A 19,418-nucleotide genomic window follows, 5' to 3' on the forward strand; every position below is an offset into this window, starting at 1 on the left:
GCTGCGTGTCCCAACTCCAAACTAATTAAGTTATCTTTCTGGCTTTCATAAACCATAAGTCGCACATAACTGATTTCATATCTGTTTTTGGGGCTTGGAATGGGGAAGTATAAACTCGGTCAGGTAAACTAAAAAAAACTATGAATTCAGTTTCAGCCCGTTAGAGTTTGAACGCGGCCGTTGATTGGACAACGTCACCGTAGCTCCTCCTCCTTTACGTGACGTCACGGCTGACGCCTCCCCTCCTCGACTATCGTTTTTACTTTTAAAGCTTAAGCTGGAGTAAATTCAGACAACATTTCCACAGATGATTGTAATGCATCGTTAATGGAGAATCGTAGAGGCTCGCAAAAGACCAGAATGAGCTCATTTCTGCGTGCCCGTTAGCTGAAGGATGATGATGTTTGCTGCGGGTGCTTTTAGCATGTATGCTAATGTTAGCGCTCCTCATTCAGTGTTTCTATGTGTGTGATAGATAGCTAACATAGCAGCTCGCCGCCTCCGCTTTCACTTCGATCTCTTTTAGAGCAGGTAAGAATATACATTCCTTGCTGTTCATCGCCTCTAACACCATGCATGTGTTGTGTCTGACACATCATGTCTGCAGGAAGAGTCGTTAACTGTTAGCTGGTGGAAGTGAGACGTCAAACTGCACATGACTGACCTCATGTCATGAGTTTTAATGCATTTGCACATATATCACACTTTCGTCATGTTAGTACAGATATATGCTGTCAGTCACATGACACTGGCTTTAAAACTGTTGTGTTGATTTGACTTTGATCCATCAGATATTAACAAAGTTTAATATCTTCTTTTTATAATGAATTAACACCGAAGGCGTTAACACTGCAGCGCTGGTGTTTGACACTTGTTTGTTTTGTGGTGAATTGAATTACCCCTGGTGTGTGTGTGTGTGTGTGTGTGTGTGTGTGTGTGAGGTCTGTACAGTCTGCTGCTGAGTTGTGTGTGTCATGTGGTGTTGTGTGTGTCAGTGACAGATGTCCCAGGATTATGGCAGTTCTCTCTGTTTATGTCTCAGATCACTGGCAGGGTTTTCAGCATTTCTTTTGGATAGTTTATTTTATTTATTTATAAAGCACAATAATACAACTGTCACAGACCATTGTGCTGTACAAACATAAAAAAAAAACAATCAAAACAATAAAATAACATACAAAGACATTCTACATAAAGAAAAACAAGTCAAGAAAGACTTCTTATATTATAAGCCTTCTCTGAAAGGATAGTTACAAGCTACAGCACAAATAAACACAAAGATACAAATAAAATAAACAGTGCTTCATGTTTTTCAGGGAGGTCTAACATTAGTTTTCAGAAACAGCAATTGAATAAAGTAATCAAATGTAAAATAAAAGTGCATATTTTACTGTATAAATTAAAGATTAATCCTCATTAAAGTTACAAAGCCATTAAATCAAGAGCAGTGAGTGATTTCCTCGTCTTTTGTTGTTTGATTAACATTAAACACAGCAGGAATATTAGGCTGATGTCACTTTAAGACATAATGCACTGATACTGTACACATGCGTTGTCTTTCTCCACTGACTATGTCTGACTAAGATACTCTCCAAGACGGGCATGCTGACATCATTTTTGTGTGAATTTGTTGGTTTAAGTGCAAGCCTCGAAAGTGAACTCAATATTTGCACGCTGTCTGAGACGCAGCTCTCTGTGCGCACGCTTCAGATGAACACACACACACACACACACACACACACACACACACACACACACACACACACACACACACACACACATACACACATTTCTAATGTTTAACAAATTTCGCTCAAATGTTTAAACTGGCCAGGCTTAAACGAGATGTGCTCTTCTGGTCTCACCTGCGCTCGATCGCTATAGGAACACAGAATGGCTGTCAGTCACACTTTACTTCAGCAGAATTTCACAATACACATCGCTAAACTTCAACACACATGTTTGTATGTGTGTTCAATTCATCAGTGCTTTTTTGCAGCCCAAAGTGCGCTTGGTTGCCATGTTGGGAAGATTAAGTAAAACACTGGACAGAAAACATATTTTTAAGAGAAAAGCTCTGTTTGGGGGATTTAATTTAACATTTGGAAACCCTAAGCAGGAAAGCTAGTGGAGGCTTGTTACCGATGCTCTTCCATGCATTATATTTGATATACAGTACAGGCCAAAAGTTTGGACACATTACTATTTTTAATGTTTTTGAAAGAAGTTTCTTCTGCTCATCAAGCCTGCATTTATTTGATCAAAAATACAGAAAAAAAAAGTAATATTGTGATATATTATTACAATTTAAAATAATTGGTTTTCAATTTATTATACTTTAAATTATCATTTATTTCTGTGATGCAAAGCTGAATTTTCAGGATCATTACTCCAGTCTATCACATGATCCTTTAGAAATCATTCTAATATTCTTATTTATTATCAAAGTTGGAAAAAGTTTTGCTGCTTAATATTTTTTCATAACCTGTGATACTTTTTTAGGATACTTTGATGAATAAAAAGTAAAAAATAAATAAATAAAAAAGCAGCAAATGTTTTAAAAATAGAAATCTTTTGTAACAGCAATATACAATATCCACTACTGGTCAGTCATTTTTTTCCTTTCTTTTTTTGAAATAAATCAATACTTTTATTCAGCAAGGATGTGTTAAATTGATAAAAAGTGATAGTAAAGAAGATTTATATTATTAGAAAATATTTTTTTATTTTGAATAAATGCAGTTCTTTTTAACCTTTTATTCATCAAAAATATTAAGCAGCAGAACTGTGTCCAACACTCATAATAAATCATCATATTAGAATGATTTCTAAAGGATCATGTGATAGACTGGAGTAATGATCCTGAAAATTCAGCTTTGCATCACAGAAATAAATGATAATTTAAAGTATAATAAATTGAAAACCAATTATTTTAAATTGTAATAATATATCACAATATTACATTTTTTTTTCTGTATTTTTGATCAAATAAATGCAGGCTTGATGAGCAGAAGAAACTTCTTTCAAAAACATTAAAAATAGTAATGTGTCCAAACTTTTGGCCTGTACTGTATTAGTTAATAAGACATATGTTGTTCTTTTCTGTAAATGTGCACAATTATTTATTTTTTATTGTATTTCATTTTATTATCTTATTCCAATGTGTGTATGTACGACTTTGTCTGTGAAGTTCTCTTCTGTAAAGCACTCTGTAAACACTGTTTTTAAACGGTGCTGTATGAATAAAGCTTTACTTACTAATGCAATAAATGACTAATTTTACAAACCCTTTTCAGGACAAATAACCAGCGGGTAATATCACGACAATTATTTTTAATTATTTGAGAGAAGCTGAAATCATTATCTTAATGAAATCTTAACGAAGTCATAATTTTTAATAGCTATTAAAACACAGTGAATCGTGCAGCTCTATAATATCTCGGCTCAGGATGGCCTTACAGAAAACACTTGATCTATAGGATAATAATGAACACTTCTAGGCACGGTTTCTTTGTATAGGGAAATGTGTCATTCACTCACCCTCATAAACCTGAACCTATTCCAGACCTGTATGATTTCCTTTCTTCTGTGGACCACAACAGAAGATATTTTGAAGAATGCCACAGTTTTAGACCTTGTTGACGAGCATAAGCTCTTGTATGTCAATCATAAACATAATTACTGTAAAATACTGTTCATGTTTGTTATTTTTATGCTTGTATAACATCTGTATTAGCTCTGTAACAGCGAATCTCAAACTCAGAATGAGGACTTGTAAAGATGGCCCTTTGTTTCCCCCATTAAAAGCTTCTGTGTGAGCTCCACTCCTGCTTATGTACCAGCTAAAGACATCCAGAACTGAGACTTAAACCCTTCCTATTATAATTTATGACTCTAAAAGTGGAACTTTGAATGACCTTGATCATTACACACTTCTTCTTAAACTCAAAGTATAAGGAACAAGAATGTGCAATGTTATACATGTACACACATGTATTTACAGTATATACTTATATATGTACATGGACCTTGAAATACTGGCATAACCTGATTAGTGAGTTAAATATTCTTTAAAATATTCCTTAAACATTTACACTTTTGCCCACACAATTTATCCCCCTGTAATACTGCTTTCTATTTGTTTCCAATACTCTAATATTTACATTTACCGGAATCAGTCATAGTTTTGCCACAGTTAAACATTTACATCTCTCATTTATTCTCTTTGTATTATTTTCCTTTATAGAATAGCAAGGGCTGCCAAAATTAGTAAAATAAGTGCGATCAATTTAGAATAAGAAAAAAATTGAAAGAATTGTGAAAGTGTTTACTGTTTTCAGCGCACCTGAAAGATGTAGTTTAGATCAAGTTCATTTGTATAATGCTCTTCACAATACATATTGTTTCAAAACAGCTTTACAGAAAATGCTTGTTTCCAAGTTTTCTGTTATTAGTCAGAGATGAGTGTCACAGTAATGCACAGCTAATACAATATGATTGATGTGCTCAGGTTCAGTTCAGCTGACGCAGTTCAGCAGCAATCACGAAATGTGCTTGTAACGATTACAATATAAGGATAATATTACAATATTAGGAAAGTGTGTGAAAGTTGTGTCGTGTGAAATCTCTGCCGCTGTGGTGAATCAGACTGGATCTGGCGTATGTGTGTCCCTGATTCAGCTTTTCCTTCAGCCTCATGTTTATTTGCTCTTCAGATGAATGTGAGAGGACCGCTCGTCTCCCGCTCGCTTTGCTTTCTCATTTCATTGGCGTGAAAGATCCTTTAAATTCACTTCACCTCGATTCTTAGTCGTGAGATTTTGTTCGGGTGCAGTGAACAAGGTCAAATGTTTGTCTTATCTAAAACATTCTGTTCATAAATCATCAGTGTGTTTCTTCAGAGAAGTGTCAGCAAAATATGAGCAAATTGTGGGAAACAATCCAGTTTTGTCATCTGTGGGAAAGTGCAGCGGTTTGATCTGGTTTCACAAACCTTGTGTGTTTAAACCCAGAAGTTGAAAGAAACCCCAGAAACCTGAAGTATATTTAGCTTTCACACACAGATACGTTAGCGTACAGTATGTGTAGTGTACATGTGACAAATGTAGTCGAGAGCGGGGAACATGTGTGTGTGTGTATGTGTGTGAGTCTATCCTAGTCTTTCTTTCAACTGTGTGTAGTGTAATCTACAAGCTCAGTACACACACACACACACACACACACACACACACACACACACACACACACACACACACACACACACACACACACACACACACACACACATTCTCTCATGATTCACTCACACATGCCTCATCCTGGATGTGTGTGACTTTCTTTCTTCTGCAGATCAGCAAACGTTTTGGAAAATAATATCACATAGGCAGAGTAAAAGTAAAGCATATTACTGCTAAGCATCAACGTTTTAGTCGCCATTCACTGAAATAATTTTCATAAAATCTTTGTATTCTGTATAAGAAATAAAACTGAAGGGGGAGTGTTAATTTTCATTTTTATTTTAATTACTTTTAATTACTTGAGAAACAAATAAACTAAACTTGTGTTTATTTTGCAGGATAATAGATCCTAACCCTGAACCTGTGGTCATCTGGGGCTTGTTCTGACACATCTGAGAGGTGAGACACTGGTTTCTGGGTCGATCACATTCAAAACCAGAATCAGAAAGAGCTTTATTGCACACACAAGGAATGTACCGTGGTATTGAAGCTTCCAGTACACACATATAATAACAGGACACACACAATAATCCTCTCTGCAGTGCTGACTGTCTGTTGTAGACTCCTGGTGTCTGAACACACAGATATAGATGAACACAGCCTCAGCTGAGTCGAGTTAATGTGAGTGTCCCACTCAGGTCCTGTTCCTCCTGAAGTCCACGATCAGCTCCACTGTCTTGAGTGCGTTCAGCTCCTGGACATGAACAATAATATTCAAATAATACTTTAAAAGTGCAATTAATGCATACAGTAACTTGAATACAATGTGATAAAGACGACCGCACGGCTGCGTCGAGGTCAGTAAAAAAGACAATTGTGTTTTAGTTTGTTTTGTAGAATGAAACAGAATTATCAGATACTTTTTTCAGATAATTTGACTTTTATGATAAGATAATGGTATTTTAGGTTGTAAAGTGTCACATGGTCTGACTCCCTAAACATATATTTAATATTAAAAATATTTATTTTTGTATTAATTCTAATATTTGTGAAAAGGCTTTTTACCTTGAAAAATATGTAAAAAAAAAAAAAAAAAAAAAGTTTGTGGAAATGAATAAGTTGTGTACACATTTGAAACTACAGAAAAAATATATTTTCTACATAGTGGATACTAGACACTAAATTTCCATCCCAAACCTAAATTTCATTTTAAAATATATTCATACAGAAATAAGTTATTTTAAATTGTAAGAATTTCACAATATTTTACTGTATTTTTAATAAATTAAATACAGCCATGCTGAGCACAAGAGGCTTCTCTGGACACGTACAGACTGCAACTAAATTTGGTTGTCAATTTAAATGTTTTTTCCTTTTTGAAATTGAAAAGGAAATGCCTTAAACTAGCTTGAATGTAACTCTACACCCTCGCCTCATTTAGTATGTGTGGTTCTATGAATATGCAAATGAGCCCCGCCTCCACTCACTCACTCATCTCAGAGATCCACTGGTTGACGATCACACGTTGATCTGATTGGTTACAAGGTAGTTTGTGACGTCAGAAACACCAGCGATTTCAAAGCGTGTGTTTGAGACTGTCTTTGGTTCACTGCAGTTTTAAGGAGAAAATACTCAGCAATGCTGTCGACTTATGAACTTACACATGGTTTGTCTTAAAGCAGATTAAAAACACCACACAGACACATAAACAACATTAAAAACTCAGTTTTCACCACAGAGAGACTTTAATCCTTTTCTGTTCAGTAATTTACTGGAGTGGAGTCTACAACAGAATTATCTCCTGAAAATTAAAAAAATCCTGTGCAGTGTACAGAACCCAACTGAACAACAACTAGCTGTTAATGACGGACAACGAGAAAAATGACAGACAGACGAGAGATATATCTCTGATGCATGCTAAAATACGTAGTTTAACGTTTAGCAGAGATGTATCTCTCGTCTGTATGTGCGGTGAAAGAAATCACAGGGAAAGCGCTAGACCTGACTCGTGTTGCCAGATCTGGTAAGAAATCAGCAAACAAATCCATAAAAAACCCCAGAAATAAATGGAAATGCTTTATGCTGAAAATAAGGCCAAAATATCACAACCCGCACTTTAATAACTCCATAAACCTGATCGCTGTGTGAGCCAAGCTTAAACATCAAGCCAGAAAACACTTCTAATAAGTGAACATGGCAACACAGCAAGAGCCGCTGTCAAATAATCAAAACACTTAAGTTAAAATTGCTGAACACAATGAGTCTTTCATAGTCAGAATAGCGAACTCACTCCCCCATTTAAACTTCTTCCCCCGGTTGTCCCTCCTGAACCTCTACAGTGTGTGCGTGTCCTCTGAGAAACATCTGTCCTGAAACTGCTGTGTTCCAGAGAGGCGGTGAAGATGAGTGTCTGTGAGGAGCAGGACGAGGCCTGTGAGGCGGGATCTCCGTGTTAACCTGAGAGCTTTCTGTGGGGAACATGTCTGTGCACGAGGACCTGGATCACCCGCGCTTCTTCGTGGGAGCTGATGATGGAGAGGCGGACGAGCTGCTGGATCCAGGCAGAGTGCTCGGCTACGACTGCCTGTACGAGAACGTGGAGGAGGAGGATGAAGAGCGAGACGATGATGAAGAGTATGATTCGGTATGTGAGATTTTTAAGCCTTACTTGCTGACAGATCTTCAGATTCCTGGCCTGTCCTCCTGCTGGTCTACGGCAGCGGGCACAGATGATAGGAGACCAGAACAATCTTATCCCCTTCAACATGATCAGTAGTAAAGGCCATAACCCTGAAGGCACATCTAGAGGGGAGAAGCATTAAAGCAACATTGAAATATCAGGATATACTTTAATATCTCTATTAAGCTCATCATCATAATTCTTTTTGAGTTTCAATTTTGTTTAAGTTTATAAGTTGTCAGATGAAAGCAAATGTTAGCTACATGTTAGAACACACAAGTTGATAAGTAATATGTAGTGGGACACACGTGTGTCCTGTGAGAATGGTACAGATGTGCATTAGAGGTGCGAGCGACCCAGACAGACCCATCCTGTGCCGGGACTGTCCCAGCAGTCTCTCCTCGAGCAGCTCATTGATGATGATGAATCCTGTGCACCAGATTGGCCTTAGTAGAGCGGCACGATTCTGGATAAATAGTGAAAAAAAGATCATTATTCGCCCACGAGTCTGAACATACATCTAAACAAGATAACGTAATTTACTAGAGGTTCTGACAAAATGTAGATTGCTGCAGTCTATTTTAAATATATCGAATTAAACTGAATAAATAATAAAAAATAAAAATCAGTTTGAGTGAACGATTCAATGACTCACTCATAAATACTTTGCTTGTTTCATTACTGGATGAATCAGCGTTTTTGAATGAATGATTCAATGACACATTTTTAAGTCTCTTGTCGCCACCTACTGGTGTGACGATGTCATCGATACAATCTTTATTTGAAGCGTCAAGTTGCTTTCAAAAGGTCATTTCTATTCTTTTCTATTTTGATCACCTAATACTAACATAGACATCAGTGTTTATATCTGAACTATAACCTTTTATCCCAGTACTTCTGTGATAATATGAATATTTGTAAAACAAAAATAATGAGACAGTCCTGCAAAGTACTATATGTCCAAACAATATGTCATTTATTCAAATAATTTAATTACTTTCAGTGATGTTTCATGAAGCTTGAATGTTCAGCTATTCAATTTGTTTTGGGTCATATCTGTGATTTGATCATTTGCGATGAAGTGGGTGAGCATCCTTTGTGGTGATTCCAGGTTTTTTTCATTTTTTTTCTTCAGTATTTGTATTGAATACTTTAATTTCAAAAGGGTAAAGAACAACATATTCTAGAATAAGATCCCTTTAATGTTTCTAGCATGAGTTTTAATAGGTATGCCAAAACTGATCTCCTATTTAGAGCATAATTTGAGATGCATGTGTGTTATCTGCAGCCCCCAGAGAGACAGATCGTGGTGGGTATCTGTGCCATGTCGAAGAAGTCAAAGTCCAAGCCTATGAAGGAGATCCTGGAGAGACTGTGTCTGTTCAAATACATCACTGTGGTTACGCTTGAAGAGGAAGTCATTCTGAACGAGCCGGTGGAAAACTGGCCGCTCTGCGACTGCCTCATCTCTTTCCATTCCAAAGGTCTGTGCCATCATGTCTGTTTTCTGTGTAACAGATTTAAAAAACAATAATTAGTACAGTATTTTCCATTAAATAATTCACATCTGACTACGAAAAAAACATCAGTGTATAAGTCACATTTTATTATTATTCAATGAAATTATGTAAAGTACTGGTTAATAAAACGAAACATTATAAACGTATATTTTATTTCCCCCCACTCTACAATAAATCCTTTAAATTTAACACTATTCAGAACAGAACAGGAATGGAAATTGTAAGTATAATGTATAAAACAAATGGAGATTCTAGTGTGGCATTCATTATAAACAACAGTTATTACAAACGTCAGGACTAAACAAATTTATTTAAAGCAGAACTGAAACTACCAGAGTGTTGGAAACTTTCTTTACAAATAAACCTCGGTTTTGAAAAAATACTTTGTTTGCTTGACAGTAATTGTGTTATATAAGGCACATAAATCGGATGATAAAAAAAAAGACTTTTATTCTGGAAAATATGGTATCTAATTACTTTAAGGACAACGTGTAATGGATTACATTTTAAATTCCTTTTATCAGCTTATAGTTGCTGACTTTAAGGTGTACACATATTTGCGAAATAAAATTAATTAATTTTATTTAGAATATGAATAATGCTCATATATATCTGTCGGTATACTCTATTCTAATTGGCTGTTCGATGTGTGTTCAAACCACTGAATGCACAGGTAGTTCGCTCAGTTACTGTATTGAGAGCAAGAACATGTGTAAATCTGTTCATTCCTCTTGATATGTTCTCTTCACACATCAGAAGAGTTTTGTTCATCGTTTATCCTCTGCTTTAAAGGATTTCCTCTGGATAAGGCTGTGGCTTACGAGAAGCTGAGGAATCCGTTTGTCATCAACGATCTGGATCTTCAGTACTTTATTCAGGACAGGTGTGCTTCACGACCGCCATCAGAACATCTGTAATGGTGATGTATAGTGAACCGTGTTCAGGGGAAAGCATCATGCAGTGGTTTTATTCCTGACATGATTATGGGCAATTCCACTGAAATAATAACAATGGGGAACAGGATTTGAATGTTTATTTGAGTAATTGCTTGAGTGACACATGATGTGCTCCAATAAAATAAATAAAAGATATTGCCAGCCTTCATGGATTTAAAACTGGAAAAACTTTCACCTGAACTTTCAGATAGGAACTGAGAGAGGTTTTTTATAATGACACCATTTAGTCTCACTGTGACTGTCTTGTGTTAACTCTTTCAGGAGCTAGCTAATGTTATTAACTCCTTGAATATTAGCATTTTAACCGGGTCAGCATGCATGCCAGCATCCCCCCACATACAGGTCATCATTGCAATGGCAGTGGTGTATGCATTGCATTCATCTGATTTTGTTTTAGAAATGTCTTGCACTCCTAAGCCATCTCCACGACACATTGCCTTTTATTGATTTGTATTTGTTTAATGCACAAGATCACTGCAGCCTCATGCCTACGGCAGTATAGCAGATGTGCTGATATTTGGAACGACGGCACTCTTGGTGGTGTGACTATTGCTTACAGAGTTAGTTCACCCAAAACTGAAAATGATGTCATTCTCACCCTCATGTCATACCAAACCCATAAGACTTCAGTTCATTATAAACACAAATAAATAAATTTTGAATGATATTTGAGAGATTTCTGTCCTGCCATTGAAGGTCTATTCAACCAAAATTGTTACACACCATAAAGTTCATAAAGACAAAACTAATTCACATGAATGTTGGCTTTTCTTCACATATAAACATTGATCAACGCACATACATAGAGCACATCAAATATGATAAATGGAGGCACAACCATGTTTGCTTGATGCAGAAGAAAGAAGCTCATTGCTTTATTCGTGTTTAGAATATGAAAGCCGGTACTATACGGTTATCCGGACCACACGTGACCACGGAAGAGGTGTGAAATAGGTGTCGTCCGGATAACCGTATAGTACCTGAAAGCCTAATGGGTTTAGAATGACATGAGAGAGAGTAAATGATGACACAGTTTTCCTCTTTGGGTGAACCGTCCCTTTAAATAGCAAAATAAAAATGCATCTGTTCTGTGTTGATGTTTAGGAGAGAGGTGTATCGGATCCTGAAGGCCGAGGGAATACAGCTGCCCCGCTTCGCAGTCCTGAACCGAGATCCTGCCAGACCAGAAGGTTTGTTAACTCCCTCAAATCTCACACTGACCTAGTTTACACTACATACAGTAAGCCTGTGGCACCAGTGGACAGATGATGTGTTTAGATGTGCTTCATCTCAGTGGTGTGTCCTCGAGAGTTTGAAGAGTGTATCTATAATTAGAAACACTTCCCTTTTCACCGATCCAGTTTTATCAGGTTAATAGACTCCACATGAAGGAGCAGGCCACATTTCTTTATGTGTTGACATTATTGTGAGTTGCTTTCACTGTTGTGCAAGACTTATTCAGAGCCTCAGTTCAGTTCAGACATGTGGGCTCATGAAAACCTGACATTATTTACCTGACATGGTTGCAGGTTCACTTTGTAGTTTGTAGAGTTAATTGAGAGAATTTTTTGTTGAAAAATCATTTTCTATTTTCCAATTGACTTCATGTCAAATTCTGATCTAATCAAATCATGTTAATACATTTTTTACCTGTCTTTTTTAAAGCAATGTTTAGTTAAATGGACTGAAATGTCCGTGAGCTTAATGTGTTCTCTTTGAGCTACTCGTGTACCGTCTGTGAATGTGAGGTGGTAACGGCAACACACAAATGTGAAGTCATGTGAGAGAGCAGGTAGTGCTGTGATTGGCTGATCGCTCTGTCAATCTGCCAGTGAGATCATAACCATGTGCATGTGACTCTCAAAATATGTTCTGCCTCAATGTCCTCTTTCAAAAAGACCTGCATCAATACAGAACAAAAAGTTGCATTCATCAAACCATTTCACCAGTCCTTTATTCTGTTTCTCTAGAATGTAATCTGGTGGAGGGAGAGGACCATGTGGAGGTGAATGGGGAGATTTTCCAAAAGCCTTTCGTGGAGAAGCCAGTCAGTGCTGAGGACCACAATGTGTACATCTACTACCCCACATCTGCAGGAGGAGGCAGCCAGCGGCTCTTCCGTAAGGTGTGTGTGACCTAAACACCCACAAACACACCACTGTACAACATTCCAGTCTTTGCAAAAGTATTTTAAAACCAGCTGAAGAAAACTATGTACTTACATGTTTTTTTGGGATGTACAGTGTTTCACAAAGGATTTTAAGGGGTATGCCTCTCCTCTAAGACAATTTTGTACATTTTTAAAATGAAATAAATATATCTGGTGCTCTTTGATTGTGCAAATTAAGAGCTTCAACGCATTTTCAGTGTCCAAAGTATTTGCATTGACTTGCATCTGGACTTTAAAGTGGACTTAGACCTCCTTTTAGTTGTGATATAGGCTAAATCCAATCCAAATCCAATTTTGGAGCATATCCGACTGAAATCTGATTGAAATAGCAAGTGTGAATGGCAATAAATCACATGTAATTCGATTTTTACAAATCCGTTTCAAACTTCATATGTGGTTTGAAATCCTATTCAAATGTCATTTCTGGAGATCCGTTTCAGTCTGATGGGATTTCGTGTGTTTTTGTGACTTTCTCACGCCACGTAAAACATAAACACCAGATATTGTTATAGGAAACTGCTGAAAGTCACTGCAGACACAAGGCTGTGTTGCTGGAAAGTGCCGGACGAGCAGAAAATGACAATATAACGGAGACATGTTTTGAAACTGGCGAAGACGACAGCACAGAATAAAGCCGCTCAGATTTCTGCTGTACATTGTCATGTTGTAAATAAGACATCATCTCTATTGCAAACCCAATAACCAAAACTGGTGCGGTTGTTGTTTTTGACGTATTCCTGCCAACGCAATGTCAATGCCACAGAAACCAATGCAGATATTCCGGAAAACGAAAGAGGCATGGACACACAAATCAGATCTGAACAGTTTCGATACACAGTGTGGACATCAATCATTTTAGATCAGATTCCAATCGGATACACAAATAATCTGATTTGGACAGTGTGAATGTAGCCAGGGTGTGTTCTGGGCAGGTTTGGTTCGGTTAAAACAAACTCTGTTAATGCGGTACATCTGAGTAAGCGTGAGTGAACGCTGCCATCTGAACCCTGGTGCCCATCGAACAAGTGGACTGAGACCGCCTTTCCTGGTGACTCGTTTCGCTTGTTTGGTGCAGTGCGACTGAAATATGAACGCAACACTGACCAAAGACATTGTGGTGGAAACTCACCAATAAAATTAAAGTCAGGTCAATATTTCTCTTACTTTCTCAACATCTAAACGAAGCAAAAACAGGACATGATGTCACAAGATGTGACCTTAAAAAGGACAGAATGCTTAAGCACACCTGTTTTTTCTCGTCATAGTCGTGATGTTGCCCATCACAGTTCGGTGCAGGCGTCAGAACCGCGTCGTACAGGCCCGTACAACAGTTTTAGCCCAACACACAGCATTGTAAAAAAAGCACAGTAAAAATGACAGCCAAGCGATCCAGGATTAAATGTATAATTTTCTTTTTTGGTCAGAACCAAGAATATATGTGTCATTTGACTTAAATCAACCCATTGGGGGTCTCCTCTGAAGTCGTGCTGATGTGTTGCGGTGTGCTTGGACACGTTTCTGATCACTGTACATGTGTTTCAGATTGGCAGCAGAAGTAGCGTCTATTCTCCTGAGAGTAACGTCAGAAAGACTGGATCCTACATCTACGAGGAGTTCATGCCTACTGATGGAACTGATGTGAAGGTATCTCAGTCTGTCTTCTCCAACACACACAACTCAGTCCAACACACACAACTCAGTCTAACACACACAACTCAGTCTAACACACACAACTCAGTCTAACACACACAACTCAGTCTAACACACACAACTCAGTCTAACACACACAACTCAGTCTAACACACACAACTCAGACTAACACACACAACTCAGTCTAACACACACAACTCAGACTAACACACACAACTCAGTCTAACACACACAACTCAGACTAACACACACAACTCAGTCCAACACACACAACTCAGTCCAACACACACAACTCAGACTAACACACACAACTCAGTCCAACACACACAACTCAGTCCAACACACACAACTCAGACTAACACACACAACTCAGTCTAACACACACAACTCAGTCTAACACACACAACTCAGACTAACACACACAACTCAGACTAACACACACTAACACACACAACTCAGACTAACACACACAACTCAGACTAATACACACAACTCAGACTAACACACACAACTCAGACTAACACACACAACTCAGACTAACACACACAACTCAGACTAACACACACTAACACACACAACTCAGACTAACACACACAACTCAGACTAATACACACAACTCAGACTAATACACACAACTCAGACTAACACACACAACTCAGACTAACACACACAACTCAGACTAACACACACAACTCAGACTAACACACACTAACACACACAACTCAGACTAACACACACAACTCAGACTAACACACACAACTCAGACTAACACACACAACTCAGACTAACACACACAACTCAGACTAACACACACAACTCAGTCTAACACACACAACTCAGTCTAACACACACAACTCAGTCTAACACACACAACTCAGTCTAACACACACAACTCAGACTAACACACACAACTCAGACTAACACACACAACTCAGTCCAACACACACAACTCAGTCCAACACACACAACTCAGACTAACACACACAACTCAGACTAACACACACAACTCAGTCTAACACACACAACTCAGTCTAACACACACAACTCAGACTAACACACACAACTCAGTCCAACACACACAACTCAGTCCAACACACACAACTCAGACTAACACACACAACTCAGTCTAACACACACAACTCAGACTAACACACACAACTCAGACTAACACACACAACTCAGTCTAACACACACAACTCAGACTAACACACACAACTCAGACTAACACACACAACTCAGTCCAACACACACAACTCAGTCCAACACACACAACTCAGACTAACACACACAACTCAGACTAACACACACAACTCAGACTAACACACACAACTCAGACTAACACACACAACTCAGACTAACACACACAACTCAGACTAACACACACAACTCAGACTAACACACACTAACACACACAACTCAGACTAACACACACAACTCAGACTAACACACACAACTCAGACTAACACACACAACTCAGACTAACACACACAACTCAGACTAACACACACTAACACACACAACTCAGACTAACACACACAACTCAGACTAATACACACAACTCAGACTAATACACACAACTCAGACTAACACACACAACTCAGACTAACACACACAACTCAGACTAACACACACAACTCAGACTAACACACACTAACACACACAACTCAGACTAACACACACAACTCAGACTAACACACACAACTCAGACTAACACACACAACTCAGACTAACACACACAACTCAGACTAACACACACAACTCAGTCTAACACACACAACTCAGTCTAACACACACAACTCAGTCTAACACACACAACTCAGACTAACACACACAACTCAGACTAACACACACAACTCAGTCCAACACACACAACTCAGTCCAACACACACAACTCAGACTAACACACACAACTCAGACTAACACACACAACTCAGACTAACACACACAACTCAGACTAACACACATGCTTCTCATGTTAGCGATGGCCATTTTGATTAATCAGAGTAAAATGGTTTGATTTCTTAAGAAGAAAGGGTTTTTTTCTTCACAAAACATCATGAAATGTGAGGTATATGTGTGAACTCTTGAGTTGTGTTTGCCTGGAGCTTACAATACCAGTCAAAAGTTTTAATGTTTTCTTCTGCTCACCAAGGCTGCATTTATCTGATCAAAAATACAGTAAAGACAGTAATATTGTGAAATATTACAATTTAAAATAACGTAACTATTTTTTATGTGAAAATATTGTAAACTGTAATTTATTCCTGAATTTTCAGCATCATTACTCCAGTCTTCAGTGTCACATGATCCTTCAGAAATCATTCTAATATGATGATTTGATGATCAAGAAACATTTCTGATAATTCTGAATGTTGAAAACATTTAAAAATGGCTCGTGACTGACTTTTATTAATCTAGTCAGCCTGACTTCAATAAAGATCCGTCATTCAGATCCAGTAGGTGTTTGCGCTACATGTGACCCGAGTTTGAGTTCTGGCTCGTGAGTCGTGGGACTTTCCCATCCCGCATCTGCTCTCCATACTGACCTCTATAAATAGTCAAAATTGCTGAAAATGAATCTTTAAAATATAAAGGAAATATACTTTAATAAATTAAAGGTTAGTCATGAAAATGATTCTTCGACTGTGTGTTGGCATCAGGTGTATACTGTAGGGCCCGACTACGCCCACGCAGAGGCCCGCAAATCTCCTGCTCTGGATGGGAAGGTGGAACGAGACAGCGAGGGGAAAGAGGTCCGTTATCCAGTCATCCTCAACGCCAGAGAGAAACTCATCGCATGGAAAGTCTGTTTGGCTTTCAAGGTAAATGAAGATCTTCCAAGACGTGGAATTGAGTCACGATGCCACTCATTTTAATCATTAGAGCCTTATATCTGAAAGCTGGTCATGACTCATGATGACTAACTACATTTACAAATTCAGTTCCTCATGTGCATCATCAGGAAATTAGTTTCTGGTCATTATCTTGTCATAAAAGTTGTTTTTTATGTGTGTAAGAGATAATATGTAAGAGATAATGTGCAGTGGCAAAGTGCTCAGGTCTTGTATCACTCTGAAGGGGGTTATTTAGCTGTACTGTACATTATGTGCATCAGCTCACAGCTACATAATAAATATACGGTCGCCTGGGACAATCGGTCATAGCTTTTAGCAGCAAAACTTTGATCAGAATGTTGATCAATCAAAGAAATGTGTTCCTGTGTGAAATGTGGTTTATACACCTACATAATACAAGTTTGAATATGTGAAAATCTTGAGTCTGCCACAAACTTGCGAATTTACACAGGACATGTAAATGCTAATGATGCTAATGGTTCTCATTGGTAGCAAACGGTGTGTGGCTTCGACCTGCTCCGAGCCAATGGCCAGTCTTACGTCTGTGACGTCAACGGCTTCAGCTTCGTCAAGAACTCCATGAAGTACTACGACGACTGTGCTAAAATCCTGGGGTCAGTACAGCTCACAGATCCATAACATCCAGGAATTTACAAGATCTCTTCTCATTTCTAGTAAACTTTAATGCAAGTTGATTAGAAACACAATTGCAATCTTTTATTTTCTGCATTGTCTGATGCAAAAAAGGTTTTGTTTTATATTTTTTTGACAAATGGCTACAATTGTATTATAATCAGATGATTACACTATGGTAATTTATGGCAATGAATGCTTTTATATGCTATTCATGAATTATCAACACATGTATTTATACTAGTGTATTTGTTTTCCAGTCAGTTGACTATTATTTTCCTTTTGCACAACAGGAATATCATCATGAGAGAATTGGCTCCACAGTTTCAGATCCCGTGGTCTATACCTTTAGAAGCAGAGGACATTCCCATAGTTCCCACAACCTCTGGAACGATGTATGTCCTTACAAGCAGATATCAACATCATAATCCTGATAATTACATCAACAATGCTATCAGTATCTCAGCTAGTGCAATCTTTTTCTTTGAAGTTATTTAAGGAATTGTTCTGCCAAAATTGAAATTGTCCTTAACTCATCCTCATGAGGTCCCAAACTCACATGACTTCCTCAAACCAACTTGAGCAGGTCATTAACGGGTGCTTTGTTGAAGAGTTAGTTGTGAACTCGCTCACATTTACTCACTCTCATGTCGTTCCATCCAAACCACAAGACTTTCGTTCATCTTTGCAACACAAATTAACATATTTTTAATGAAATCTGAGAGATTTCTGTGCCTCCATTGACCAAGTCCATTCACCAGAACTTTAACAAGTCATAAAGACATTGTAAAAGTAATCCATGTTGATGAAGTGGTTTAATCCAGGTCTTCTCAAGCCTCTGTTTAGCAGCTTATCTGATGTGCTCAGTTTATGTGCATCGATCAATGTTTATATGCACGTTCATCATATAAAGAATTTGTGTCTTTAGATAAACATTTTTATAAAAAAACACTCAATTCTTACTGATTCGTTTTCGTTTTATGAACTTTTTGAATCATCAAAGTTTTGGTAATATGGACTTTCAATGGAGGGACATTAAAAATATGTACGATTTCAGAGATGAACGAAAGTCTTAGGTGTTTGGAACAAGGGTGAGTAAATGGTCTAAGTGTTAAAGTGACCCACACAATGTACTGCTATTGAATGGATTTCACCGAACTTGATATTCATTAAATTGTTGATTTTTGTGTAGAGCAGAAGTCAGTCAGTTAAATGGTTTTGGATTAACAGTGAGAAAATGGTGACAGAATTTAAATTTTTTGGGAAAATTGTTCATTTAACACACATTAATCTATATCAGTGCCGATGTATTGATTTATATCTTTTTTTCTGCATAAGCTCAAAACAAATATCCTTTCAAGTGCTGCTGTGTGACTTTCAGGATGGAGTTGAGGTGTGTGATTGCTGTGATTCGACATGGTGACAGAACTCCCAAACAGAAGATGAAAATGGAGGTTCGACATCAGAGGTACCAACATTTTAGATCTACTGTCAGTAATCTTCATCATGAACTGTCTCTAACTCCAACAGAATAAGAAGTTCAAGGTGACTATACGCTCAGCTAAAGTCTGTCCTTTTGCTAATTTCTCATTTTGTGTCTTTCAGATTTTTTGACCTCTTTGAAAAATGTGAAGGTTACAAAAGTGGGAAACTGAAACTGAAAAAGCCAAAGCAACTCCAAGTAAATTCATTTAAATTAAGCAATGAATAATGAATAGTATTCACCACTCATATCTAAAGCATTCATTTCAAGATGATAAGTTATAATTGATTGAAT

General features: G+C 37.6%; 1 protein-coding gene across 8 annotated transcripts in view; it reads left to right on the plus strand.

Moving 5' to 3' along the window:
- The first annotated feature begins 206 nt into the window (after positions 1–206).
- Positions 207–19,418, plus strand: part of ppip5k2 (diphosphoinositol pentakisphosphate kinase 2) — a 51,805-nt gene continuing 32,593 nt past the window's right edge. For all 8 annotated transcript variants that reach the window (XM_082156828.1, XM_082156829.1, XM_082156831.1 and 5 more), the window contains exons 1-13: positions 207–531; positions 5,576–5,636; positions 7,567–7,821; positions 9,146–9,341; positions 10,170–10,260; positions 11,438–11,523; positions 12,304–12,458; positions 14,046–14,147; positions 16,814–16,975; positions 17,501–17,622; positions 17,935–18,036; positions 19,023–19,109; positions 19,247–19,322. In XM_082156828.1, the coding sequence (XP_082012954.1) occupies positions 7,657–7,821; positions 9,146–9,341; positions 10,170–10,260; positions 11,438–11,523; positions 12,304–12,458; positions 14,046–14,147; positions 16,814–16,975; positions 17,501–17,622; positions 17,935–18,036; positions 19,023–19,109; positions 19,247–19,322 (1,344 nt within the window). In that variant the 5' untranslated portion in view covers positions 207–531; positions 5,576–5,636; positions 7,567–7,656. The remainder of the gene's footprint in view (positions 532–5,575; positions 5,637–7,566; positions 7,822–9,145; positions 9,342–10,169; positions 10,261–11,437; positions 11,524–12,303; positions 12,459–14,045; positions 14,148–16,813; positions 16,976–17,500; positions 17,623–17,934; positions 18,037–19,022; positions 19,110–19,246; positions 19,323–19,418) is intronic.

Source organism: Leuciscus leuciscus (assembly GCF_965113295.1).
Source record: "Leuciscus leuciscus genome assembly, chromosome: 24".
NCBI classification, from domain to species: domain Eukaryota; kingdom Metazoa; phylum Chordata; class Actinopteri; order Cypriniformes; family Leuciscidae; genus Leuciscus; species Leuciscus leuciscus.